The following is a 12,390-nucleotide window of genomic DNA, read 5'->3' as shown; positions in this document are numbered from 1 at the left end:
TTAAATTGCCGCCCCATGCCGTCCCCCAATATGGTACAGGGGGAGTCTAGTAGGAACCCCCCCGTGCCGCGATACCCGCTGGTATCGCGCGAGACAAACTTAACCGCAGGATCGTGCCAAGTTTTTTTTTTTTTTTGTTATGATTCGTTATTTAGAATTTCAGAGTCTTTGGATAACTAAATCATACTATTCTATCGCTAATTTGTTTTTTTTTATTTTGTTATTTCCTTCTCTCCCTTTTCTTTAATTTAGTTATCTAATGATTCTAATCTTATCTATTCTAGAATCTAAACTAATCCAATCTAGAATTACCTAATCTAATCTATAAAATCTAGTCAAATCTAATCTAATCTAGAATCTAATATAACATATATTTAAATTTATCTATTCCAATTTATAAGTACAAAACCTAATCAAATCTAATCTAGAATTATCTATTAGAGTATTAAATATAATAGAATATAACTAATTAAATTCGATTTACATAATTCCAAATTACCTAAATTAATAGTTTAAAAATTCTAATCTAAAATTACCTTTTTTAATCTTATATCGAATCTAATCTAATCTATTTTATATTTAAGTTTCCTAATTTGATTTAGTTTAATCTACTAATGTAATCTAGAATTACTTAAGTTGTTCTATTCCAATCTAGAATTTGTAAATTAGCATAAATATAAAATAATTTTGATTTAGTATTATTAGATATATTAGAATATATAGTTGATTATAGTAGATTATATAGCCAATTTAATTTGACAATACCATAAATATCTATACTAAAATTGTCAAATAAATCTTGTATCTGCAGATGACAATATGCTATATAATCCACCGCTACGATCTATATAGAACTAAGCAGTCATCTTTTTGTAAAGATGTAAATTTAAATAATTATTGTACTTGTGAATTTTATTATTGTTTTTAAATTTTTATTCTCTATGAGGTATACTTGTATTTTACATATAAAAAAACTTACCAATATATTAATCGGGAGCATATTAAGCTATACATAGCCAATGTTCATAATTATTTGACTAAAGGCGACATGTTGTCTTAATTAATAGGAATTTCAGATGAGCATCTTATCTATTGCTTGTGAATAGGCTCCTCATTTCTTGTAATTAAAGCCAAGGTTTAAAGTGTTGCCCCGTGTTGTACAGCACGGGCCGGCACGGTGCCGCCCCGTGCCACCAAAAAGGTGGCACGGTACAGGGGGGGTCTCGAACCCCCCTCTATGCGGCGGCACGGACCTGCGTATCGGGCGAGACAGAGTGAAACGCAAGTCCGTGCCACAGCACTGTGCCATGCCACCAACACTTTTTTTTCCGCTTTTTGCTTTTTTTTCTTTTTTTTTTATTCTTTGGGATACCACGAAGCATCCCAACACTCTCAAGAACATTGCAAATCGAAGATCTACTTATTAGGTAAGTTAAAAGACATTATAATTTAATTTTTTTTGTTCATCAATATAAAGACATTTTTAATTTACATATCTAATCCATACCGCAGGGGGCGAAGCCCCCCACACCCCTCTTATTAGCCCGAAACCTCTGCTTCCACCACAGACATCCATTTTTTTTCACAAGTTATTTTATCAAAATTTGTCGCACCGCAAAATTTTTGGCGAATTAAGGGAACAAAATTGAACTCAATAAATAAATTTTGAGGCACATCAAACATAAAAATTTAATTTTGTATTAGAAGATTAAAAATACTAATAAAATTAAAAGCTAAATTAAATCAATTCATACTTAAATTTATTTAATTTATTTTTCATATAATTTATTACTTAATTTTTTTTATAGATCTAATAATTTTTTGAAAAAATTAATTAAAACTTAATTTTTTTCAAATACTTTTTAAAATAATTTTTACATAATTTTTAAAATTATTTTAAACATTATTGTTTGGTATTTTATAAAAGAAAAACTGTAATATGGTCAAAAGAAAGAAAGAAAGATGTCTTTGCACTTTTAAAATTCTAACCTGTAAAAATTTTTATTCTGCATCAGGCGCAGTTGTATTTTACATACAAAAAAGCTTATAAATATGTTAATTGATTAGTATAGTAAGTTATACATAGCAAATATTCATAATTATTTGATTAAATCTTTCAAAATAACATTATAAGAGCTTATTGGAATCAAAAAAACTGAAATACGTCCGTGTCAAAGCGTGCCAGAAGGAGGTCATACGTATCCATCAGCACGCAAGCGTACCATTTGTCGGCAAAGAAGCATGCCAGTGCCGTAACGTGTCAAGCAGACAGCGGCACGCTCCCGTGCCACGACACTTTAAACCTTGATTAAAACTGCTTCCTCCTTTATCTTTTAAGAGGCTTAGCATATATATGGTATATACCTTGTTTGTACACAACCATAAATAAAGGATTTAAGTGCCGTGGCATGGGATCATGCCGGAAACTTGCCGACACGGTGCGTGCCCGGCCGTGCTGATGCACGACGGTAACAAAAAATATGTGTCGACACGTAATGGCATGAAATATTTATTTTCTTTAGCAACAAAATATGTTAATTATTTATTATGTATTTTTATCAAATCTTTTGAACTTTATTGAGAAAATTACTTACTAATTTAAAGAATAGATGGTTTTGAGTTGTGCCATCAGCACGAGAACTGTACCATGCCGATATCTTGCTAGCATGATACGGCACAGTGGATACGGCCTGTGCTGATGGCCAAAGATTAAAGTGCCCATCGGCACGGGCCATATCCACCGTGCTATATCTACCAACAAGATATCGGCAAGGTACAACCCCCGTACTGATGGCACAACTCAAAACCCTCTATTCTTGAAATTAGTAAGTAATTTTCTCAATAAAGTTCAAAAGATTTGATAGAAATACATAATAAATAATTGGCATAATTTGTTGTTAAAGAAAATTAATATTTCATGCCATTACGTGTCGGCACACATCAAGGATTTAAGTGTCCATCGGCACGGGCCGTATCTACTGTGTCGTATCATGCGAATAAGAAATCGGCACGATACAGCCCCATGTGCCGATGGCATAGCTTAAAACCCTCTATTCTTTAAATTAGTACGTAATTTTCTCAATAAAGTTCAAAAGATTTAATAAAAATACATAATAAACAATTAGAATATTTTGTTACTAAAAAAAATAAATATTTCATGCAATTATGTGTCGGCACACATGAATATTTTATGACCGGCACGCATCGGCATGGCCCGGCACGCACCGTGTCGTGCCAGGAAGTTTCCGGCACAACCCCGTGCCATGGCACTTAAATCCTTGCCGGTTGCCACACATTTTTTGTGACTGGCACGCATCAGCGCAGCTCGGCACGCACCGTGCCGGCAAGTTTCCGGCACGACCTTATGCCACAGCACTTAAATCCTTGCCAATGGGTACTTAAATCCTTGCCATAAATACATAGACATTACTTATGGAACCATTCCATGATTTAGTTCAATATAGAACAATAAGAAAGATTAATCGTCCCACAGTTTGCGAAAAGACAACTCTATATTAACGTGGGCTTATAAAAATACCGTAGCATGACATGGAGCTATTTTTGCTGCAAGCCACCAATCCAAGTCCTCCCCAGTAGGTGAATGAACAAAACTAGCTTCTAAAGCATTAATCTTTCCCTCACTGATGACACTCTGTAAGAAAAATCCATTTACTAGTAACTATGTAAGAATCAGAAGAGAAAGCATTAAAAATATAAGCCAGGAAGCAGAAAATATGTTCATTAAAAAGCAAAAAATATAACCTCGGCAAGAGAACCCTCAGGAGAAGATACGCCACAGTATTTTAATGACACGTCACAGTGGATGCTTTTGGGATATAGTTTGGTGGAGATATGAAGTTGTTCAAACCTGCCGCACATAACCTCTATCTGATCTATATTGATCAACCGAGCAGCAGCTTGGCCAATTGATACATCCACCAGGAAATGAATCACATTTTGTGCATCCTTTCCTATATAAGTCGCATCGTCATCTGTTTGGTAGCTTAACAATTTATTGATTGCTTGCCATTCTTCCTTAGTCAGCTTTTCCTCCTCAGCCAACTGCACTTCTGTTGAATCACTTTGCACAGAGGCCTCCCCAGAGGTGCTCCTATAGTTACCAAGGAAAAGGTATAAACACAAGAGAAGTGCTTCCTCATTCTGATGAATACAAAATCTAAATTATAGAACTTATACAAAAAACACTAACGTAAAACATGAGAAATGCATAAACAGTAAAATAGATAGTTATCCTACGGACCATCCAAAAGACCACCAGCTTCTCTTTGAGGTACTCTTCCTCTGTGATGCCTTTGATTTTACGAACTCAACCTTTGCGTGTGCTAGCAACCTGCATAATACAAATCATGGCCCAAAGGGCAGTTAATAAGTCAAAAACAACAAGGCATTTTATGTCCAAGTTTACACTGTTTATATAAGATAATAGTGAGATATTAACGAGGTCCACCTCCAAAGCAATATAACTTTTGAATCAAGATTTCTCTCAATCTGCCTGATCTCGGAGACATCTGCACACGATGGCTGTTGCAGTAAATTCGCGTATAGTTGAACATAACGACGACGGAGCTGACAAAGATTCTTAATTCTTTCCCATGAGAAAAAGTAGCTGAACAGAAAAAAGAAACTTCCAGGTAAGTTGAATACTTCAGATACCCCAATAAATCAACGAAACAATCTGACAATACTGGGAAGCTGAAACAATATCAAGAAATAACTGATGCAAAAAAAGGCAAAATTACACTTCTTTAACCAACATCTAAATCTGATTTGCAAAGCAAAAGGGAAAAATCTTTATTTCCAAACAAATGGAAGCAAACTGTCATTAATAGTTCCCACTTATGCAGACCCATACCACAATTTCTTTTGCTGCAGACCAGCCAGCATGGCATACCGCCACCATGCACGAGGATTTTCTAAAGCAGGTACCACGGGTCTTAAGTGAGATACATCAACACGTGTCTTATATTTCGAAAATTCTTCTAAGAGCTTTATACCATCATAGTACTGAGCCTGATATAAGCAAAAGCGAACATAAGTTTTCTGCTGCAATAATTAATAAACAGGACAAGTCTGATAAACCTGGAAGAATTTAAATGTTAAAATGTTAAGGACCTCTGTGACAGTTAAAGACACATCACTAAGAATGAGTGAAGCTTTCTCGAAAGGAATTTCAGGGTCCTCTCTTTCTTGCCTTCCAAGACGATGGTACTTAAGAATTCCATTTATAGGTGAAACCAAGTATCTGCGATCTTTTGCCCAAATTGAAGTTCCATGCACTGAGTTTTCACCAATCCCATCTTCAAATATCTAAAAACAACAGTTCGTCACCTAATAACATGGATATAAACAATAACAGAAAATTCTCATTATGGGAATGCAATAAATGAGCTAACCTCACTCCACTCTGTAGGACTCAAATCTTCCCACTTTTTATCAAGTTTCCAGGGATTGTTGTCAGAATCATGATAGATAGCTAATCTCTGTAGTTGCAAGAACTAAAACACAGGAAAAAGAAACATGAATTAGAATACATCACTTTGGAACAGAAACATGCCGTCAAAGTAGAAACTTGGAGGGAAAGGGTAGATGAGTTGTAAATTGAGTTGACATAAGCAGAAATAAAGAAACAGAAATATTTAGCAAACTCTTTTTTGACATAAGTAGAGAAACAAACAGTAGATACTTAAATTTATTTAATTTATTTGTCATATAATTTATTGCTTAATTTTTTTGATAGATCTAATAATTTTTTGAAAAATTTAATTAAAAAATAATTTTTTCAAATACTTTTTAAAATAATTTTTCAAATAATTTAAAAATTATTTTAAAAATTAGTTTTTGTATTTTATAAAAGAAAAACTGTAATATGGTCAAAAGAAAGAAAGAAAGATGTCTTTACATTTTTAAAATTCTAACCTATAAAAATTTTTATTCTGCATCAGGTGTAGTTGTACTTTACCTACAAAAAAGCTTACAAGTATGGAATTAGGCTGGAATACTATTAATAGTATTTGGGCTCTTTTGCTATCGACTTGTTAACTCTTGGATGAAAAATTGTAGGGCTAGGATGATAATGGTCTCCTAGGATTTAGTAGTGGTCTCCACAGGGTTGAGTGGGTGATTGGTTGAATAGTATAATCTAAAGTATATCGAATTGATTAAAATATAGATCTAACGGCTGAAAAATCGATAGCAAAAGAGCCCAAATACCATTAATAGTATTCCAGCTCAACTCTACAAGTATGTTAATTGACGAGTATAGTAAGTTATACATAGCAAATATTCATAATTATTTGATTAAATATTTTAAAATAACATTATAAAAGCTTATTGGAACTAAAAAAACTGAAATAAGTCTGTATTAAAGCGTGCCAGTAGGAGGTCATACGTATCCATCGGCACGCAAGCGTACCATGTGTCGGTACGGAAGCGTGCCCGTGCCGTACCGTACCAAGTAGACAGCAGACCGTGATACTTAGGCACTTATGCGTTCACCTTATCAACCACAAAATACTTGGCTCAGCCAAATTCAAAATCAATAAGGTCAAAAATAACTAAATAAATTCCCTCAAGAGCACTTTAGAGAAAGCTACGGCATCAAACTTTTTTTTTCTATGAGAAGACTAACATTTAAGTACTTTTCTGATGTCTAAAATTTCTGAACTCTTCAAGGACCTACAGGGTTCAAAACAAGAGAAAATAAGAAAGGAAGAAGAGACAAAGTATTGAGAGAGATAAGAAAGTTATTGACTATTCGACACAAGAATACTCCAAGACTCCAGTCCCCAAACATCCAAATAAGTATATTTCGAAGACTGGCGCAAACTCTCCGATTTTCTATGCGGATTTGGATCAGCTAAGAGGAGTATCCATTCTAGAATAATATGGTAGGAAATTAAAAACAGGCAAACTAAATGTCTGGAGCCAGCCCGACATCTTTTGACTCATATGATTTAAGGTAAAAAGAGAGTTCTCAATTTACCATTTCAACCAATACCAAATGGTCACAAACAGCAATCGAAATAAAGGCCACTCGAAACAACCTAAATCCGAATCAAAGGTTCGCTTAGTTCAAAAATGAGGCAGGCCTGTTTGCATAGTATACATGACAAAGGTTTTAGTTGAAAATGCAGTTTGGTCAAGGTGGCATATGCATGAAGGGTAAATGACACCATAAAGTACAGCCATTGATTTCTAGCAAATGCAACAGGGCGTCAAAGACAGTTATCAAGAACTTGATATTCCCTTTAAGTACATAATATTACTAATCTTTGCTATCCATCAACTTACATCTATAAAAATGTAAAATATGCAAATGTCCTATGTTAAAAAAAAGCCATTCGTCTTTGGCACGAAAAAAAAAAAAAAGAAATCGAAGCTAGAAAATGAAGATAAAATAGAAATGAGAACTTGAGAAGAAAGGAATGTTGCAGACTAAAATGTAACAAAGGAATGTGCTCTGCTTCTCGACTCCCACATGACAGGAAACATGTACACATAATCAAGGTTTAAAATGCCGTGGCATGGAGGCATGCCGCTCTTTCCCTAGCATGGTATGGCACAGGCACGCTTTCGTGCGGACACGTGGTACGCATGCGTGCCGATGGATACGCATGACCACTGGCACGCTTTGGCACGGACTTATTTAAGTTTTTTTTTGTTCCAATAAGCTCTTATAATGTTATTTTGAAAGATTTAGACAAATAATTATGAATATTTGCTATATATAGCTTATTATACTCATCAACATGTATGTAAGCTTTTTGTATATAAAGTACAACTATACCTGATGTAGAATAAAAATTAAAATGCAATAATAAAATTCGCAAGTAAAATAATAGGACAGCAATTACATTCATATTTTATTTCTTTTTATTCTTTTAAAAAATATATGATCAAAATTTGTTTAGGAGATCGATTTTTGTTCCCCTGATTCACCGAAAGCTTCGCGGTGCGACAAATTTTGACAAAATAATTTGTGAAGAAAAAATATAGATGTCTGTGGTGGAAGCAGAGGGCTCGAGTCGATATTGATAAATAAAAAGCAATATGGGCTTGGTACCCCAGAGAACAAAAGAAAAAAGAAAAAGAAAAGGCCAAAAAGCAAAAAAAAAAAAAAAAAAAAAAAAAAAAGGGCGCGGCACACTGTTGTCTCGCGCAGCACGCACCTGCGTGCCGCGAGACTAGGGGGGTGCGAGACCCCCCTTGTACCGTGCCCCCTTCTTTAGGGCACGGTACATGCCGCCCCGTGCCGTACGGCACGGGACGGCACTTTAATCCTTGCACATAATAATTAAGAAACTTTAGGTTTTCTACCTTACACAACTCAACGGACATCAAAAAAATGCCAAAGATCTTATTAACTAAAAAGTAAGATAAATTAAGCTGATTCTAACCTTATGTAGCCTATCTAGGGCTACGCTCGTATCAAATGTTTCATTCTCATCCTCATCTATCGTAACAGCAGCAAGCTTTGACAAAGTGACACCAGAGCAAAATGGATGTCCAGGATTACTGAAAAGTGATAGGTCATGTAAAAGAGTTTCAAAAAGCAAGAAGTGCAGCATAAACGCATGTTATATCAATATACAAAAATTAGACATTTAAGAGCAGTAACCAACACACCTAACAGAATCCTCATATCTTATATGCACATTACTGATAGTGACCTTCAAGTTTCCAATTATTGTGGCAATCAGAGAGCCCAACCACGTAGTTCTGCCAGGCACCTACCATGAGAATATTCTCGTCAAATTCACACACGTATCTCTAGTTATAATGACTAGGAAAAACACCTAAATAAAAGATGTCAAATGCATGACAAAAAGATCCACAAGGCATCTACTATAAAGCTTAGTAATTGTCACACTCATTCATAGAATGGTAATACAAGTCAAATTCCCTACGATCTTGCCATATTTATTTTTTGTTTCATACTAGCATGCTGGTGTGTCAGATGCATCATTACTCCTGACAAATATATGGTTGTAGACTTGTAGAGCAAAACTAACGGAAATATTTAAGAGAAAAGCTTTATTATATTATGCATGTCACAAGAAACATAAATCAAATCTCTGTATTACAAAAACTTTATTAGCCAGCATGTCCTGTTTTCAGAAAGTACAAGTTCCTTGAAAAATGAACTGTACTCATCATTACACGTGGAATTCTGAGAAAGTAGAAACAAACAGATCAAATATACATTTTGCAAAGATCTCAAAAAGCAAGGAACTATACAGGAAAGAAACGATTAACTAGTTGAAAAGGGAAAAACATACTCCAGCTTTTAAGTTTCTAGTTGTTGCTTCAAGGGTTGCTGCCTCAGCCTCCTGTAAGCATGATCAACAATAACATATTAGAGTTTGAAAATTTTGATGTACATAAACTGTAAATAGTTTAAACAATAGCCATTTAAACAATGCAGAGGAAGGAGCCAAATATTAAGTATCAATATGCAATAGGCCAGGAGCACAAACACTCCCAAAGCTTGAAAGCAAATAGAAATACCAACATTATCATGAAAATACTTCTGCTAGCTGGAATGTTGTGCCAGAAAAAATCACTGCATTCAGTTTGACCAGAGGGAAGCACTATTCAAAAAAGCAAGCGACAATCATATCCAATTTTGAGGATCTAGAGAACTACTTGATGTTTGTTCGTCTAGCTTTTCCATTACTTTGTTGCACCCGTAAAAAATTGGTCAGACAAATCCAAGCAGAAAGCACAATGCATTTGATTCAGGCAAGGATCACAAAGCCTACCGGATTACGCCTATTGCTCTGCTTAATATTACCCAAAAGCTGAGGTCTTGATCAGTCACAATCGCATTCAGTCTAACACCATAGAACAAGCTAATGGTTTATCATACTATAAGGGTTAGGATTTGTAAAGCCTGGCTGTTAATTTGATATCATAAAAAGAAGAGATTACCTTGGTTCAAACATTACTTGGTTGGAAATAAGAAACAAGGAAATAAATAGTCTCATAAAGCTACATATATGTTATAGTAAAAACCAATGATGCTCAGGACGATCACTAAGTCAATACAATTGCAAACAAAGGTCTAAACACAACATAAATATAACAAATAACATGGTTAGTTTTTAATTTGCCATGTACAACTGATAAAATTTAAGTAAACAGTTGTTTAATTAGTGAATCAGCAAATATTTATACCTCAATCTGCTGAAGTTTAGCTTCAAAAAGCTTTTCTCTATCTTCCTCCTGAAAAGGTACAAGTGAAAATCAATGTATAAGTTAGCATGGCAGTTATATTATATCAATTAATTATCATAACCATTTTCTTAATGCCTAAACAATTGCGACGCATTACCTTGAGAGCTTGCCCATTTGGAGAAGGATGTGCAAGTACAAACACACGATCAATAAGCACAACCACTGGTTCTTTCCCGAGGCTTTTCCAAGGAACCTAAACGCAAATTTGTAGATTTATAAGTTGAACCGATTAAAGCATATGGAAGGAAACAGAATAGAAACAAAAAAGAAGGAAAAACAAAACATATACCTAAACATCATAAAATAGAAACCTAGGAAAAGCAATGCCACAGTGAGTTAGATAGTGAATCTTGGGACCATGAACAAAGAGTTGCACAGCAGAGTATAGGATCAGAAGGATAAACCAAAGTCCAGAGTAGAGCTAGAATACTCCCAAAAGCACCAATGGGTTGGTGCTTTTGAGTTTTAAGCCCTTGAATGGAGAGATGTAGGGTTGAGATGATGGTGGTAGGTGGTGGTAGGTGGGGGTAGGTGGAATAGTGTTTGATCCAAAGACTATTAGTAATCAAGGAGTAGATCCAAGGGCTAGAAACTTAGAAGCACCAAGAGGTTGGTGCTTCTAAAAGTATCCTAGCTCAATTCCCAAAGTCCATAGACTTCACTATGAATATTGCCTTGAACAATCTCTTCAGCAAAGAAGAGCTAGATCTAATGCACCTGACAAGTTTGATTCAGCCTCATGCTCACAATTGCTCTTGCTCTCTTGACACACCTTACAATTGAAAAGAAACCCTCCCTGAGAATCCTAGAATTTTCTCCAGAAAAATATACTCAATTTTTTCTCCAGAAAAATATAATTTATTGTCTGGTGCAAAAAATTGCGTGGGTGGCTTGTCCCTAACACGCATTTTAAGTACCGTGTTGTGATGACCATACCACCAACAAGCGGGTGCCTACTACAGTACCGGTAGGGTCTCAAAGTGTAGCAATTAGCTGCGATACATAGCACCTGGACGCTATATGCTACATGATATAGAGCTGTGCCGGTGAGGACCGCATGAGCCCCTTGGAGCCGGCCATCATTCAGTCGATGCCCATCATCATCCCCTAGGCACCCACATCCACAAAGATATGTCTCTCCATTAAAAGAGCGTGTAAGGATTTGGTTAAATTTGTAGCTGAATCCTAGTTGGATTAAAATAAATATTTAAATCTGTTGAAGTTAAATTGACTGGGATTTAAATATTAATTAGAGTAGAAATCTAAATAGATTAGGATTGGGGTAGTTTTTTTATGTAAGCTATATGTATAGCATAGGTGCTGTTATTTTGAAGTAGTATGGTCAGATTTTTTATGTAAGGTATATGTATAGCATAGGTGCTGTTATTTTGAAGGAGTTGTATGGTCAGATTTTTTATGTAAGCTATATGTATAGCATAGGTGCTATTATGCTCTCTGGTGCATAGTACGACCAATACTAGGTGTCCGTACCAAGGGGAGAGAGAGTGTTGATCATGTCTTTTGGTGCACCTAGTGTATAGGTGCGATGGAATAATTGAACTTGGGTGTTTTGGGGATAGCTCCAATTTCAACAAGAGAAGTCTTCTCATGTTATAGAAGACGAGAGGGAGGGGGAGAGAGATTCAGAAAGAAGGCTCGGATTGAAATAACTCTGTATGAGTCTGGTGTAATTCGTTTTTTGGCTAATGAATCTTATTTCACCCGTATTTTCTGTTTAGTTTTTCTCTCTTTTATGGTTGTGCCATATTTGCTGAAGAGATGGATTTATGGTAAAAATCTGATTTGACGCTTTCACTGAGATCCTTGCGGATCCCAACAACCAATACCGAAGCGAGTACCGAATTAACAGCAGTCGATATCAAAGCGGGTTACGGATTCTCAACATCTGATATTAGAGCGAGTACCAAATTCCCTACAATTGTTATCGGAGCTTAAGGTTACTGATTCTCAAAAGAGATCGATGGTGATGGCCAGGAAGTTCGAAGTCAAGAAGTTCAGCAGCAAAAACAATTTTGGCTTGTGGCTGATTAAAGTACGGGCAATCCTCATACAACAAGAGTTGGATGAGACGTTAAATGGAAAAGAGGCGAAGCCGACAAAGGTCAAGGATAC

The 12,390-nt window shown here is 35.5% G+C and overlaps 1 protein-coding gene across 1 annotated transcript in view; it reads right to left on the bottom strand.

The window, feature by feature from the left end:
- LOC109726371 overlaps positions 1–12,390 on the bottom strand; it is an 83,326-nt gene that overhangs the window by 50,958 nt on the left and 19,978 nt on the right. The window contains exons 4-15 of the mRNA XM_020255912.1: positions 10,355–10,450; positions 10,198–10,245; positions 9,300–9,350; positions 8,647–8,750; positions 8,418–8,535; positions 5,415–5,516; positions 5,134–5,328; positions 4,874–5,031; positions 4,469–4,627; positions 4,262–4,351; positions 3,763–4,111; positions 3,539–3,652 (exon numbers count right to left, since the gene is read on the bottom strand). Coding sequence (XP_020111501.1) covers positions 3,539–3,652; positions 3,763–4,111; positions 4,262–4,351; positions 4,469–4,627; positions 4,874–5,031; positions 5,134–5,328; positions 5,415–5,516; positions 8,418–8,535; positions 8,647–8,750; positions 9,300–9,350; positions 10,198–10,245; positions 10,355–10,450 — 1,584 coding nt within the window. The remainder of the gene's footprint in view (positions 1–3,538; positions 3,653–3,762; positions 4,112–4,261; positions 4,352–4,468; positions 4,628–4,873; positions 5,032–5,133; positions 5,329–5,414; positions 5,517–8,417; positions 8,536–8,646; positions 8,751–9,299; positions 9,351–10,197; positions 10,246–10,354; positions 10,451–12,390) is intronic.

This window comes from Ananas comosus, linkage group 21 (genome assembly GCF_001540865.1).
Source record: "Ananas comosus cultivar F153 linkage group 21, ASM154086v1, whole genome shotgun sequence".
Classification (NCBI taxonomy): domain Eukaryota; kingdom Viridiplantae; phylum Streptophyta; class Magnoliopsida; order Poales; family Bromeliaceae; genus Ananas; species Ananas comosus.
This window is presented reverse-complemented; position numbering and strand designations above follow the sequence as displayed.